Source organism: Ornithorhynchus anatinus, chromosome 9 (assembly GCF_004115215.2).
Source record: "Ornithorhynchus anatinus isolate Pmale09 chromosome 9, mOrnAna1.pri.v4, whole genome shotgun sequence".
NCBI lineage: Eukaryota > Metazoa > Chordata > Mammalia > Monotremata > Ornithorhynchidae > Ornithorhynchus > Ornithorhynchus anatinus.
Window position 1 is genome coordinate 58,154,724 of NC_041736.1, and position 16,320 is coordinate 58,171,043.

At 57.3% G+C, this 16,320-nt stretch overlaps 1 protein-coding gene across 2 annotated transcripts in view; it reads left to right on the forward strand.

Annotated features, from left to right (window-relative positions):
* The window catches only part of ASB3 (ankyrin repeat and SOCS box containing 3), a 57,877-nt gene that overhangs the window by 20,212 nt on the left and 21,345 nt on the right, over positions 1–16,320 (forward strand). Inside the window, exons 1-3 of one of the 2 annotated variants that reach the window (XM_029071501.1) lie at positions 7,825–8,084; positions 9,567–9,776; positions 14,519–14,677. In XM_029071501.1, the coding sequence (XP_028927334.1) occupies positions 9,581–9,776; positions 14,519–14,677 (355 nt within the window). In that variant the 5' untranslated portion in view covers positions 7,825–8,084; positions 9,567–9,580. Of the gene's footprint in view, positions 1–7,824; positions 8,085–9,566; positions 9,777–14,518; positions 14,678–16,320 lie in introns of those variants that run through there. The other variant, XM_029071504.1, reaches the window with a different exon arrangement.

A 16,320-nucleotide genomic window follows, 5' to 3' on the forward strand; every position in this document is an offset into this window, starting at 1 on the left:
TGCCCAATAATAGTCTAAACGGGAGAGACAGACAGCGGAACAGAACGAAACAACATCATCAAGATAAACAGAAGCAGCGTGGCTCAGTGGAAAGAGCACGGGCTTTGGAGTCGGGGCTCATGAGTTCGAATCCCAGCTCTGCCACTTGTCGGCTGTGTGACTGTGGGCGAGTCGCTTAACTTCCCTGTGCCTCACTTCCCTCATCTGTAAAACGGGGATGAAGACTGTGAGCCCCACGTGGGACAACCCGATTCCCCTATGTCTACCCCAGCGCTTAGAACGGTGCTCGGCACATAGTAAGCGCTGAACAGATACCAACATCATCATTATTATTATTAAACAGAATGAGGGGTGGTACGCCTCATTAACAAAATAAATAGGCTAATAAATAATAGATACAAATGAGAACAGTGCTGAGAGGAAGGGGAGGGAAGGGGGATCAATCGTCTTTATTGAGCCCTTACTGCGTGCGGAGCACTGGACTAAGCGCTTGGAATGGACGGTTTGGCAAGAGAATCATAGATTAACCATATGCATTCATTCGTGCGTCCAGTCGTATTTATCGAGCGCTTACGGCATGCTAAGCGCTTGGAATGTACAATTAAGCAACAGATAGAGACCATCCCTGCCCAGCGATGGACTCACAGTCTGACTGGGGGAGACGGATGGATGAAAACAAGACAACATCATCACGATAAATAGAATCAAGGGGATGTAAATAGACTCTGTTAAGCGCTTCCTATGTTCCAGGCACTGTCCTAAGCGCCGGGGTAGCTACAAGGCGATCAGGTTGTCCCACGTGGGGCTCACAGTCCTCATCCCCATTTTAATAACGATAATAATGACGGCATTTGTTAAGCGCTTACTGCGTGCCAGCCGCCGTTGGAAGCGCTGGGGTAAATACAAGGTGACCAGGTTGTCCCACGTGGGGCTCCCTGGCTTCATCCCCATTTTCCAGATGAGGTCACTGAGGCCCAGAGAAGGGAAGGGACTGGCCCAAAGTCACACAGCTGACGAGCGGGGATTAGAACCCACGACCTCCGACTCCCCAAGCCCGGGCTCTTTCCACTAAGCCGTGCTGCTTCTCAAGCAGACGGGCATCCAGATAAATGACAGATAAGAGATAAAGATAGATATATAGAATCATCGAGATAGATACATAGAATCGTGGATATATATACACATCATTAAAAAATAAAATAGAGTAATAAATAATCTAGACAAATATAGACAAGTGCTGCGGGACGGGGAAAGGGATAGAGCAGAGGGAGGGAGGAGGGGGAATGGAGAGGAGAGGAGGGGCAGAGGGAAAGTGAATTATACATAATTATATAGATAGATAAATAGATAGATAGGATGTCGCCCCCGCTCCCTCTCTCTGTTCTACCCCCTTCCCCCTCCACAACACTTGTGTATATTTGAGAAGCAGCGCGGCTCAGCGGGAGGAGCCCCGGCTTGGGAGCCGGAGGTCATGGGTTCGAATCCCAGCTCCGCCACCTGTCATCTGTGTGGCTGGGGGCGAGTCACTTCTCCGTGCCTGTTACCTCATCATTAGAGAAGCAGCGGGGCTCAGTGGAAAGAGCACGGGCTTGGGAGTCAGAGGTCACGGGTTCGAATCCCGGCTCGGCCACCTGTCAGCCGGGTGACTTTGGGCAAGGCACTTCACTTCTCGGTGCCCCGGTGACCTCATCTGTAAAATGGGGATGAAGACCGGGAGCCCCAGGTGGGACGACCCGATTCCCCTGTGTCTACCCCGGCGCTTAGAACAGTGCTCGGCACATAGTAAGCGCTTAACAGATACCGACATCATTATTGTTATTATTATCTGTAAAATGGGGATGAAGACCGTGAGCCTCACGTGGGACAACCCGGTGACCCTGTATCTCCCCCAGCGCTTAGAACGGTGCCCTGCACGGAGTAAGCGCTTAACGAATACCAACGTCGTCGTCGTTATTCTCTGGGCCTCGCTTCCCTCATCTGCAAAATGGGGTCGGAAGATATTGTGAGCCCCAGTGGGACAGGGACTGTGACCCACCCAATTTGCTGGTATCCACCCTAGGGCTTAGTACAGGGTCTGGCACACAGTAAGCGCTTAACGAATACCACAATCATCATCATTATCTGCGAAGAGACCGAGCCCCGTTTCACCAAAACGTGGGGGTTCTAAAACAGCGGCCTCGCCTAACCTTTTTGGTTCTTTTTATGGGATTCCTGGTTATTTTGTGATTTATATACCTAGGAGGAAGCCGCTCTCCAAATGCCTAGTTGATTACCATAAAACTGGCAGAAGCGCGTCCCTTTGGAATGAATAAATATTTGCCATTCAACCCAGCCCCACGGTCCTTACGTAAATATCCTTATAAATCGATTATTTCCCCTCTCCGTAATCTCTCTCAACACCCGCCTCTCCCTGGAGACCGGAAGCTTCACAACGGGGGCTTTGGAAGAGCCAGAGGGTCCTTAGGACAAACTAAAACCACTGGGGAGAAAGCCAGAAATTTGAATTCTTGTAGGTCCTTAGGGCAGTGAAGGCTTTTCTAGGTACTGCTGTCTGACGGTTTGTGGACTTAATCTGTATTTAAAGAAAAAAACACCACGCAGTTTTTCATAAAGAAGAACGTTGTTAGCGCGATTCCAGGAGGGAAGAGCCCAGGCGACCGGTTTATTTCCTCGTCGGAGGGAGAGTTGAGCCGAGGCGAGCCCGAGAAACACCTGTTACCTCCGCTTCAGCCGGCTGTCGAGTCGGTGGATTAGTAGACTTCGGAGTTGGGTGGTCCCGTTGAGATTCCGCTTGCCATTTAAGCCGGCGGATTCCCTCCGCCCAGCTCGGAGGCCGTTCGCGCCAAAATCTTGCGATTCCCTCCGCCCAGCTCGGATGCCGCTTGAAGTGAAAACTCACAAGTTTCCACCCCCCCGGTCCCCGCACCTTTTTATTTTAATTTATGGTGTTTGTTAAGCGCTGACTGTATTCCAGCCACTGTCCTGAGCGCCAGAGGAAGATACAAACTGACAGTCTGGACACAGTCCACGCCCCCCCCCATGCCGCTCCCAGTCTCAATTCCCATTTTCCAGATGAGGGAACCGAGGGGACGGAGAGGTGAAGCGGCTTGCCCGAGGTCACACAGGAGACAAGTGGCCGCTTTATCGCGAGCGGCCCTCGGCGTGGGGTTTCATCTCGACCACAGTATTTACTGTCGGCGGGCTGGGAGGTCCACCTTCGGGTGAAGCAGCGTGGCTCAGTGGAAAGAGCCCGGGCTTGGGAGTCAGAGATCGCGGGTTCGAATCCCGGCCCGGCCCCTTGTCAGCTGGGTGACTGTGGGCAAGTCACTTCTCTGGGCCTCAGTTCCCTCATCTGTAAAATGGGGATTAACCGTGAGCCGCACGTGGGACCACCCGATGACCCCGTATCTCCCCCGGCGCTTAGAACGGTGCTCTGCACAGAGTGAGCGCGTAACGGATTCCAACATTATCGATCGGCGGGATCTATTCATCATATGCTATGTGCAGAGCACTGTGGTGAGCACTTGGGAAAGTACAATACGACAGAGTTGGGAGCCATGATCCCGGGCCCACGACCAGCTTCCCGTCTCCAGGGAGAGGCGGGTGTTGAGAGAGATTACGGAGGGGGGAAATAATCGATTTATAAGGATATTTACGTAAGGACCGTGGGGCTGGGTTGAATGGCAAATATTTATTCATTCCAAAGGGACGCGCTCATGCCAGTTTTCTGGTGATCAATCTCTGGTATTTTTTTATTATTTTATATTCCTTAAGCACTTATTAGGGTCCAGGTAGATATGATGATATTGGTATTTGTTAAGCGCTTCCTATGTGCAGAGCACCGTTCTAAGCGCCGGGGGAGATACGGGGTCATCGGGTGGGCCCACGTGAGGCTCACGGTTAATCCCCATTCCACAGATGAGGGGACTGAGGCACAGAGAAGCGAAGTGACTCGCCCACAGTCACACGGCTGACAAGCGGCCGAGCCGGGAGTCGAACCCGTGACCTCGGACTCCCGAGCCCGGAGAAGCAGCGCGGTACAGTGGCAAGAGCCCGGGCTCGGGAGGCGGGGTTCATGGGTTCGAATCCGGGCTCCGCCGCTTGCCAGCTGTGTGACTTTGGGCGAGTCACTTGACTTCTCTGCGCCTCAGTTACCTCATCTGGAAAATGGGGATTAAAACTTTACAACCCGAGCACCGCGTCTCCCCCAGCGCTTAGAACGGTGCTTTGCGCGTAGTAAGCGCTTAACAGATACCACCATTTATTCATTTATTTTTATTTCCACTGAGCCACGCTGCTTCCCGACGTAATCTCATTTAGAGACGAGGTACGAACGCAACGGGGCCGAGCGTTGGCCAATTAGGGTTCGGGAAGAAATTCATCGAGTGACCCCTCTGGGTAGACATGGAAGAGTTACGCGGGAAGGAGAAAAACGACATCTCTTCCCTCGAGATGCCCAGAACCCAAGAGGGAGGAGGATTTAAGCGGAAGCGCAGAGCGCGGAAAGGGCAAGAGAGGGAATCGTGGACCCAACCGAAAGATAGACGCAAAGCCAGAGGACGGTATCTTTTATTTTGGAAAACGAATTCTCTAACTTCGCTAAGTTTTCTTTGTCGCTCTTAGGCGCTGGGCGAATTTCGTCCAACCTGTTTCTTTGAGGATTCAAATTTAGGTTGGGGCGTTAAGCGCTTAGCGCTGGCGTAAGTGTAGCCTCAGTTCAGATAACCGAGAGCCCGGGCCTGGGAGTCAGAAGGACCTGAGTTCTAATCCCGGCTCCGCCGCTTGTCTGCTGCGTGACCTTGGGCAAGTCACTTCACTTCGCTGGGCCTCAGTTACCTCATCTGTAAAATGGGGGTGAAGACCGGGAGCCCCGCGTGGGACAATCTGATCACCCTGTCTCCCTCCCAGCGCTTAGAACAGCGCTTCGCACAGAGTTGCACCTAGTTGTCTCCCCCGATTAGACCGTAAGCCCGTCCAAGGGCAGGGACCGTCTCTAGCTGTTACCGATTTGTCCATTCCAAGCGCTCAGTACGGTGCTCTGCGCATAGTAAGCGCTCGATAAATACTATTGAATGAATAGTAAGCGCTTAACAAATGCCGTTCTTATTCTTATTCTCTGGGTTTCAGTTGCCTCATCTGTAAAATGGGGGTGAAGACTGGGAGCCCCATGTGGGATGGGGACTGTGTCCAACCCGACTGGCTTTTATCTAGCCCAGTGCTTAGTTCTTTCTTCATTCATTCATTCATTCATTCATTCAATAGTATTTATCGAGCGCTTACTATGTGCAGAGCACCGTACTGAGCGCTTGGAATGGACAAATCGGTAACAGATAGAGACGGTCCCTGCCCTTGGACGGGCGCCCAGTCTAATCTGTACCTGGCACAAAGTAAGCGCTTAACAAATACCATTAAAATACCAACATTATTATTAAAAAAAATACGTACGTGCCCCTGGAAGGAAAAGGGCGGATCCCACCGTTCTGGGAAATAGGGATCAGATCTCGTACTTGGATTCCAGCTGAAATCCTCACAGGGAGCTTTTATTGAATTATGTGTCCGGGTTCAGGTTCCCCTGATAATCGCATGGCTCAGTGGAAGGAGCCCGGGCTTGGCGGTCAGAGGTCACGGGTTTGAATGCCGGCTCCGCCACTTGTCAGCTGGGTGACCTGGGGTAGGTCACTTCCCTTCTCTGTGCCTCAGCGACCTCATCTGGAAAATGGGGACGAAGACCGTGCGCCTCACGTGGGACCACCCGATCGCCCCGCATCTCCCCCAGCGCTTAGAACGGTGCTCCGCACATAGTAAGCGCTTAACAAATATCGTCGTCATTATTATGATCATTATTAAATGACTGACCCCCCCCCCCCCAAATCCAGATGTTTGACTCGCTACCAGGAGTCAGAGGACAGTCGGCCGCCGGATCGGGAAGACTCGTAATTAAAAACAGATCGCGAACAGATGTACCGGAGGTCGTCGGGTTCACCTGAGGTTTAATCGTTGTGCGAGTGTAAGCGTCACCTCTGTAACGTCAGTAAGGGAGCCCCTTGGCTTAGGGGAGGAAGCAGGAGCCTGGGCGGCGCAGGGTCTGGGTTGTAATTCCAGTTCCACTACCTCTCTGCCCTGTGGGACCTCGGGCAAGTCACCTCTCTCCTCCGTGCCACAGCTCCCTCATCCGTAAAATGGGAATTAACACCGTGAGCCCCGTGTGCGACGGGGACCGGCTCCAACCCGTTCAGTTTGTGGCTCCCTCAGAGCGTTCGAACGCTCAACAAACAGCTTGAAGGAAAAAAGCACCGGGTCGGACGCTTAGGACGGCGCTCGACACGTAGTGGGCACCGACAAATCCCGTCTCACTGAGGAGGGGAGCGGCTACTCGATTTGGGTAGCCTCGAAAGGTCAAAACCATCTCTTCGAAGCTGATGCGTAGCGGAAGGAGATGGGTCGGGGGATTAATAGCGTCGGTATTCGTTAAGGGCCTGCTATGTGCAGAGCGCCGTCCTGAGCGCCGGGGGAGATACGGGGGTCATCGGGTTGCCCCACGTGAGGTCTTCATCCCCATTTTCCAGGTGAGGTCACTGAGGCGCAGAGAAGTGAAGCGACGCGCCCACAGTCACACGGCCGACAGGTGGCGGGGCCGGGATTCGAACCCGTGACCTCGGACCCCCGAGCCCGGGCTCTTTCCACCGAGCCACGCCGATTCCGCCACGATTTTTCCTCTTCCTTTTCCCAGCGTGACCAGCGATAGCATATGGGAGCGTTGGGCTTGCGGAATTCTCCCAGGGTTCGTTTTAGTAGAGAGCCTTCCGAGCCGGATCCTGCGACGTGCTAATGCAAAATATTTATCGAGAGCTTAGTCCGCGTGCAGAGCTTGGGAGGGGACATAGGATAGAATCGGTTGACACGTTCCCCGCCCGCAAGGAGCTTACGGACGGAACCTGGGTGGAAAAACCTCAGGTCTAGAAAGATCAAAGGTTCTTTTTTGGGAGGGTGGGGACGGATTTCTTACACCACCCGATTTCTTCGGGTTGGGGCTTCCGGGTCTTAGCGTTAAGAGTAGCTTCCATCCGGGAAAGTATTCCTGTTTCTCCATGGCTGGGGGCGGGGAGAGGGCCTTCCAAATTGCGGGGCTCCCTGCCGGAGACCGTCTGGAGCTGAAGAAACTCTCACCCTGAACTTCTCCCCCTCGGCTCCGAGGCCGTCCGTCCCCTCGCCCCCTCCTACCTCTCCTCCCCCGTCTCTTTCCGCCGGCCGCCCCGCACGCTCCGCTCCTCCGCCGCCCGCCCCCTCGCCGTCCCCCGTCCTCGCCCGTCCCGCCGTCGACCCCCGGGCCGCGTCCCCCCGCGGTCCCGGAAGGCCCTCCCTCCTCGCCCCCGCCCGACTCGTTCTCTTCCCCTCTTCCAGACCCTACTTAGAGCTCACCTCCTCCGGGAGGCCTTCCCGGACTGAGCTCCCCTCTTCCCTCTGCCCCCTCTCCCCACCCCCCTTCACCTCTCCGCAGTTAAACCCTCTTCTCCCCCCCCCCTCCGCTCCTCCCCCCCCTTCCCGTCCCCTCGGCGCCAGACCCGTCCGCCCGACCTTATGTATCTTCGTCACCCTATTTATTTCGTCGATGAGACGTACGTCGCCTCGATTCTGTTTATCCGCTATCGTTTCAATGAGACGTTCACCCCCTCGATTCTGTTTGCTGCTCTCGTTCTCGTCCGTCCGTCTCCCCCGGTCGGACCGTGAGCCCGTCGGAGGGCGGGCACCGTCTCCCTCCGTTGCCGATCTGTCCATTCCGAGCGCTCAGTCCGCTGCTCTGCACATAGTAAGCGCTCGAGAAATACTATCGGATGAATGAAGAAATTCGCCGGAGGCAGCAACAGGCCCGGAGGAAGAACAGGAGCCCCACGGCACACCGCGCTCCCGAACTTGGCGGACGGAGAGGAAGCCGGCCGTATCCCGGGGGCGGAGAGGGGGCCGTTTGCCAGACCGGAGTGACCCTTCGGGCTTCCGAGGAGTTGGCTCGGCCCTGAAATTTCTTGGAGAGTCGGAGGGAGAGGGAGAGGAGTCTGCTTCCACGGCGGACCTGGGCAGAGCGGGTGGTACGCCAAGATCGGGGAACCGCTCTTTCGTTCGGTTTGGTGCCTAGAACCGGAAGCGGCCCGGCCCGGCGCGTAGAACCTGGGCCCGGAAGTCGGAAGGACGTGGGTTCCCATCTCGGCTCTGCCGCTTGTCTGCTGCGTGACCCCGGGCAAGTCACTTCGCCTCTCGCTGCCTCGGTTTTCGCAACCGGAAAACGCGAGACCGGAAGACCCTCGTGGGAGGTAGATGGGGGTCCGACCCGATGATTAGCTTCCGTGATGACGTTGGTACTCGTTGAGCGCTCACTATGTGCGGAGCGCGGTTCCGAGCGCTGGGCTAGATTTACAGGGGAATCGGGTGGTCCCGCGTGAGGCTCACAGTCTTAATCCCCATTTTCCAGATGAGGTCCCTGAGGCACCGAGAAGTGAAGTGCCCACGGTCACGCAGCTGCCAAGTGGCGGGGCCGGGATTCGAACCCGTGACCTCTGACTTCCAAGCCCGGGCTCTTGGCCACTGAGCCACGTCTACCCCGGCGCTTAACCCGGTGCCCGCTTTGCCCGCAGTAAGCGCTCAATAAATACGACTGCGTGAACGAACAAGGGCTCAGTCGGGCAAGGCTTCTTGAAGGAGAAATAATAAGCGGCAGGCTCGAAGGAGGCGAGCGTTTAGCAGATAGTCCTCGGCACGCGGTTGGCGCTTAACGAGTACCGTCGTCGTCATTATTAACTGGATAGGGATAGAAACAGATCGATCACGTCTGGCACAGGCCCGGTCCCACGGGGGGCTCACGGTCTAACTAGGAGGCAGAATGGGGACCGAATCCCCGTTTTGCTAATAATGACGATGATAACGTTGGTATCCGTTAAGCGCTCGCTATGTGCCGAGCACTGTTCTAAGCGCCGGGGTAGACGCAGGGGGACCGGGTTGTCCCCCGTGGGGCTCGCAGTCTCCGTCGCCGTTTTCCAGATGAGGTACCCGAGGCACCGAGAGGCGAGGTGAAAGACGTCACGCAGCCGACAAGCGGCCGGGCCGGGATTCGAACCCGTGACCTCCGACTCCAAAGCCCGGGCTCTTTCCACTGAGCCGCGCTGCTTCTATCTATCATTAAATACCTAAAAGAGAAAAAAAACCGGGGGAAGGGGGCTGGGAGACGGTACTCGTGTGAGGATGAGAAGCGGCGGGACCGAGTGGAAAGGGCACAGGCCCGGGGGTCGGGGGCCCTGGGTTCTAATCCCGGCTCCGCCCCCCCCCGCCGTCCGCGTGACCCGAGGCGGGTCGCTCGACGTCTCCGGGCCTCGGTTTCCCCCTCCGTAAGATGAGATCCGATACCCGTTCGCCCTCCCCCTCAGCCCGCGGGCCTCCCGTCCGACAGGGACCGCGTCCACCCCGACGAGCCCGTCCCCCGTCCCCCGTCCCCCCCCCGGCGCTCGGAGCGGCGCTTGGCGCACGGTAAGCGCTCGTGGCTGTCGTCGCGATCAGCGACGGGTCGGTTTTCCTTCCAGCTCGGCTCCCGCCCATGGACTTCACGGAGGCGTACTCGGACACGTGCTCGGCGGCGGGCCTGGCGGCCAGAGACGGCGACGCGGACCGGCTCCGGACGCTGCTGAGGAGGGGCTGCAGCGTCGACGTGGCCGACAACCGGGGCTGGATGCCCATTCACGAGGCCGCCCATCACAACGCCCCGGAATGCCTGCGCCTGTTAATCCACGCGGGTACGGCCTCCCCGGGCCGGGGGGCGGGAAGGCGCGGGGGGCCCGGGACGGGACCGCCCGCCCGCTCCCGCGCTGTCGTCCCCTCCCAGGCGCCTAGTACGGAGCGAGGGCTCGATCGGTACCGTCGGCCGATTGAATCCCGCGCCGGGCGGAGCAGCCGGGAGCCTTTACTGAGCGCCCGCCGGCCTCAGAAGGAAAGCAGCGGAAAGAGCCCGGCAGAGGACCTGGGTTCCTAATCCCGCCGCCGCCGTTTTGTCCGCCGCGGGTGACCCCGGGCGGGTCGCCTGGCTTCCCCGGGCCTCCGTTTCCTCGGGGGGCAGCGTGGCTCGGTGGCAAGAGCCCGGGCTCGGGAGTCAGAGGTCGTGGGTTCGACCCCCGGCTCCGCCCCTTGGCGGCTGTGTGACCGAGGGCCAGTCGCTTCGCTTCTCTGGGCCTCAGTTCCCTCATCCGGAAAATGGGGATTAACCGCGAGCCTCACGTGGGACGACCCGATTCCCCTGGACGTCCCCCGGCGCTTAGAACGGTGCTCTGCGCAGAGTAAGCGCTTAACGAATGCCAGCGTTATGCCACTCGTCAGCTTGTGCGACCGCGGGCGAGTCACTTCGCTTCTCTGGGCCTCAGTTCCCTCCTCTGGAAAATGGGGATTAACCGCGAGCCTCCCGTGGGACGGCCCGATGACCCCGGATCTCCCCCGGCGCTTAGAACGGCGCTCGGCGCATAGTGAGCGCTTAACGGATACCAACATTACTGTTATATTATTATTACTGTGCCCGGCACGTAGGAGGCACGTAACAAATACCATTGTAATTACCATACCATAGCAATTAATATTAGTTGTTATTAGAGAAGCGGAGTGGCTCGGTGGAAAGAGCCCGGGCTTGGGAGTCGGGGGTCACGGGTTCGAATGTGCCGGCCGTGTGACCGTGGGCGAGTCGCTTCACTTCTCTGGGCCTCAGTGACCTCATCTGGAAAACGGGGACGAGGACCGGGAGCCTCACGTGGGACGACCCGATGACCCCGTATCTCCCCCGGCGCTTCGAACGGGGCTCTGCGCGTAGCAAGCGCTTAACGAACACCAACGTTATAACCGTTATTGTTAAGGCGCCCGCGATCTCCGGTTGGACCCGAAAGCGTTATTCCGGATCGAACCAGAGTTGATTCTGCCTCGTCACCCGTCAGCGGCGGCGCCTCCCCCCCGTCTCTGCGCGTGTGAAAGAAATGAGCAGAAGCCCCTACTCTGTCGAGAACGATAACAGTAATAACGTTGGTATCTGTTAAGCGCTCACGAAGTGCAGAGCACCGTTCTAAGCGCCGGGGGAGATCCGGGGTCATCGGGTCGTCCCACCTGAGGCTCGCGGTTAATCCCCGTTTTCCAGATGAGGTCACCGAGGCCCAGAGAAGTGAAGCGACCCGCCCACGGTCACGCAGCGGACAAGTGGCAGAGCCGGGGGGTCCGACTCACGACCTCTGACTCCCAAGGCCGGGCTCTTGCCCCTGAGCCACGCTGCTTCTCTAAGGGGGCGGCCTCTGTGTAGTTCATTCATTCATCCGATAGTATTTATCGAGCGCTTGCTACGTGCGGAGCGCTGGACGGAGCGCTTGGGATGGACGGGTGGGTAACAGATAGAGACCGTCCCCGCCCTCGGACGGGCCTGCGGTGGTATCGTGTGGAAATGAGAGGAACCACAGAGTGATCTCTCTCTGTTGCGCGGAGGTGCTCCCGATTCACCCGTTTTTCTCGTCTCGGTCGTGCAGCGCGGCCCAAGGGATCTGGGGTTTTTTTTTGGTCCGCAGCGCTCGAAGGCCACGTTTCGTATTTGCTTTCTCTTCCCTTTGCGAACGGACGGGAGGAGGGTGCTCTTTGGAAGGAGGGCCGCAGATTGTTGGAGGACCTCCTGCCGTCTCGAGAAGCAGCGTGGCTCGGTGGGAAGAGCCCGGGCTTTGGAGTCAGAGGTCATGGGTTCGAATCCCGGCCCTGCCACTCGTCAGCTGTGGGGCCGCGGGCGAGTCACTTCGCTTCTCTGGGCCTCGGTTCCCTCATCTGGAAAATGGGGATTAAGACCGCGAGCCCCACGTGGGACGACCCGATTCCCCCGCGTCCACCCCGGCGCTTAGAACGGTGCTCTGCACAGAGTAAGCGCTTAACAGATACCGACGTTATTATTATTATTATCATCTCGATTTTTCGCCCTCAGGTTTTTCTTCTCCCCCCTCAACTCCGAGCGGGTTTTAGCGCGTCCGGTCGCAAGTGCCCGGGAACGAACAAAATCGTTAGTCAGAATATCGATGGAGCGGATCGGCGGCGAGAGGGGTTCAGGGTTTCGCCGGTCTGGGCCGTGAACTCAAAGATATCCTCCTCGGCGTCCGGGTGTGACTGTTGATTTTGACCGCTCCCGAGAGTGAATTTTTTTATATCTGTCTCATCGGAGTGATAGCTCTTGGTGGGTAATAATCGTAACGTTGGTATTTGTTAAGCGCTCGATCCTTGCTCTCAGGTAATTTGCAGTCCATTGGGAGCGACGGACGTTAAAATGATTACAGAGAGGGGGAACAGAAGAGTTGCGTAGCGAAGGGTGTGGGCCGGGGGACGGGGTGAGTATCGAAGTACTTAAGCGGATACAGAAAATAACGATGGTTATATTTATTAAGCGCTAAGTGCCGGGAGAGGTGCCGTCACCGTCCCACCTGGGGCTCGCAGTCTTAATCCCCGTTTTAATAATAATAAGAATAATAATGTTGGTATTTGTTAAGCGCTCACTGCGTGCAGAGCACCGTTCTTAGCGCTGGGGGAGATACAGGGGAATCGGGTCGTCCCGCGTGGGGCTCGCGGTCTTCATCCCCGTTTTCCAGAGGAGGGAACTGAGGCCCAGGGAAGCGAAGTGACTCGCCCACAGTCACGCAGCTGACGAGCGGCAGAGCCGGCTTTCGAACCCATGACCCGTGACTCCCGAGGCCGGGCTCTCGTCGCTGAGCCGCGCTGCTTCTCTAAAGGGCCTGAGTGTCGTGGCCGAGAACGAAGCCGTGTGGGCTAATTGAATGAGCGGGTTTCGATCCCCCCCCCCCACCCCTCTCTTAGGGGGCTTCGGCGACCCCCGTCTTTAGGGCGCTACTGACAGTCGGCCGGTCAGCCAGACGTATTTATTGAGCGCCTACTGTGTGCAGAGCGTTGTACCGGGCACTTGGGAGAGGACGCTAGAACAATAGAACGGACCCATTCCCTGTCCACGACGAACGGGGAAGCGGCGCGGCTCAGCGGAAAGAGCCCGGGCCTCGGAGTCGGAGGTCACGGGTTCGAATGCCGGCTCGGCCGCTCGTCGGCCGTGGGACTCGGGGCGAGTCACCTCACTTCTCGGTGCCTCCGTCGCCTCATCTGAAAATGAGGCTGAAGACTGTGAGCCCCACGCGGGACAACCCGATTCCCCCGTGTTCATTCAATAGCATTTCATCCAATAGTATTTATTGAGCGCTTACCATGCGCAGAGCACTGTACTAAGCGCTTGGAATGAACAGGTCGGCAACAGACAGAGACGGTCCCTGCCGTTTGACGGGCTTACGGTCTGATCGGGGGAGACGGACGGACGAGAACGATGGCGATAAATAGAGTCCCCAGCGCTCAGAACAGTGCTCGGCACATAGCGAGCGCTTAACGGATACCGACGTTATTATTATCATTAACAGGTACCACCATTATCGTTATTGGTACGTGCAGAGCATTGTCCTAAGCGCCGGGGAGAGGACAGCGCAACAGAATTAGCAGACGCGTTCACTGCCTGTAACGAGCGAAAAGTCTAGAGCGGGAGACGGACGTCGATACGAATGAATAAGCCATTTATGTTATCTAATTGAAAGATAGGAACGGACGTGCCGGGGGGGGTCGGGGGTGGGCGAATAGCAAATGTCCCGAGGTCACAGATCCAAGGGCAGAGGTGACGCAGAAGGGAGAGGGAGTCGGGAAAAAGAGGGCTTCGTCGGGGGAGACGTCTCGGAGGAGACGGGACGTTAGTCATGCTCTGAAGGTGGGGAGAGGGGCGATCTGGCGTATATGGAGGGGGAGGGAATCCCAGGCCGGGGGAGGATGCGGGAAAGAGGTCGGCGGCGAGATAGATGAGATCGGGGCACGGTGGGTAAACTGACGCCCCGGGAGCGGAGTGCGCGGGCGGGGCTGGAGTAGAGGATCGGTGAGGTGAGGTTGGAGGGTGGAGGATTTATCAGTTTCTTATTCAGTCCACTTCACCGGTAACTTCTGGAAAAGTTTGCCGCCGAGGCGATGCGCGTCACTTGACGGCTATGTGGTCAGCGGTGAAGAAATAAACTTGAATTTGGGGACGTGCCTCCAGTCGGCTTCTCTTCTGAGGTCAGACGCAGAGGCTCCGTCCGACTTACCTCTCGGGCGGGTGGTCTTGCATTCGGTACGCGCTCAGTCGACGCCATTTCTGTGGGTACCGTAACAGAGGAGGGTGATCGTTCTGAATTTCTTCCGAGGCGTCCATCGTGAAAAGGGGGTCACGCTAAAGATATTGCCCGCCAGTGACCTTTTCCAACTCGTTAACCGATCTATCTTTGTCTGTAATTGTTGCAGACTGAAGTTTTTGCACCTTTGACATTAAAACCGGTGCATTTTTATGCACGCTGTCTCGGCCAAAATGAACGTTTTCGTTTTTTTTTTTTTACTCCTTAGGTTAAGGCGAACGACTGGTATTTCAGCTAAGTGTGTGTGTCTCTCCCTCTTTCTCCCTCCACAGATCCCTCGGAAAAACACATCAAAACAAAGACATTTGAGGGGTCGTGCGCGTTGCATCTCGCCGCAGTCCGAGGCCACTTGGAGATCGTCAGGATTCTTTTAGACGCCGGGGCCGACGCGAACTCGTTCACCTTAGAGGAGACCACGCCGTTATTTTTAGGTGAGGCGAGCTTTGTGAATTTCAGCAGCGCTTCCCTCATGGGAGACGGTCTGAAACAGGGCTCTCCTTCCCTCGGTCACGTTCAGCGTGTTCTCAGGCCCCCCGAGGAAGCCGAAATCTAAGGCCGTTGACGTGCGCTCCCGTGGAGCCGGTCAGCCGTATTTGTTGAGCGCCGACAGTGTGCGGAGCGCTGTGCTGAGCGCTTGGGAGAGTACGGTGGAACAATATGACAGGCGCGTTTCCTGCCCACAGCGAGCTTACAGTCTAGAGGAGTATCGTGGAGTACCAGCTTTGTTATTTAGCCGACGTCGTGACCGTTAGTCTGAAATTCCGGTTCAGCGATGAATTACTCAGAGGGGTGTTTTGCCTAATGCACAGGCGGTTCGCGGGGAGTCCCTCCGGGAGACCCAGGAAGGGCCCCAGAAAGCGAGCTGATGTTTTTGCTTTACGTCCCAAGTCCTGTGCCGTGGGTGGGACGCAGTCGGATCGGACACAGTCCCTGTCCCGTCTGGGGCTCCCGGTTTAAGGGAGAGGGAGGAATCGCCGCTTTACGGACGAGGAGACCGAAGTACGGAGAAGCGCGCGGACTCGCTCGGGGTTACACTGCAGGCGAGGGGCGGGGCCGGGATCGGAACCCGGGTCCCCTGACTCTCGGGCCTGTGCCCCCGAACGGTTCTGGGGCGTGGGGAATTAAGTGAGGAAGGGGCTTTTAGGGAAGGTTTTGCCTTTGTTGAGAGCTGTGGAAGAGGAGTGGATGAAGCCATTCCCTGCCCTCCTCCTCTTTCTTTTCCTCCTCCTCCTCCTCTTCTTTCTTTTCTTCTCTTTCTCCTGCTCCTCCTCCTCCTCTTTCTCCTTCTCCTCCCCCTCTACCTTTCTATTTATTTGAGTAGTGACCATGTATTAAGTGCTCGGGAGAGTACAGCGCTACAGAGTCGGCGGACGTGTTCCCGGCCCACAGCGAGCTTACAGTCTTGGGGTGGGCGGGGAGACGGGATCGAGCCCCCGACCCCGGAGAACGAGAATCTCCGCGAAGCCGCTCAGAGGCCGGAGGCCCGAGCTTACGTCCGCCCGGTCGGAAATCCTTCCGCGGAAAGAAGGCCTCAGTCCGGCGGAGAAAATTCCGGGTTCCCCCCGGGGCGCCCAGTTCCCCAGCTCCGCTGGAGAAACCCAGAACGTCGAATCCCATCCCGGAAATTCCGTCAGCTTACCCCCAACCGGCGTAAACCCCCAGATGGCGCGGAAGAAATCGTCCCCGCTACCAGAAGCGGTGCCCCCCGAAAAAGCTCGAGTCCTTGTCGAAGGGTTTCATTTCCGGTTCCAGCAGATGTCAGTGTAAGCTCGGGGCCGGGACGCTCGGCCGCAGATGGAAATGACCCTCTCGCGTGGCGACGGGGGCTCCGGCCAAGAAAGGAGATCTCGGAGCCGAGATGCGGACGTCCGACGTTCCGTGGAGACGGTCGGTCTCCGAAGGCGTGGACGGCGGGCGGGAGGCCCGCTTGGGGGTCTGACCCGGCTCTTTTCAAGTCGGCGGAGAGCCGGCGCGGTGACCTCGAAGAGGAGCCGGCGCATTTCGGCCGCCTTCCTGAAAACATCGAGGAGACGGACGGCTTGCGCTGTCTACTGTCGTCGCAGCCTCGCTGACC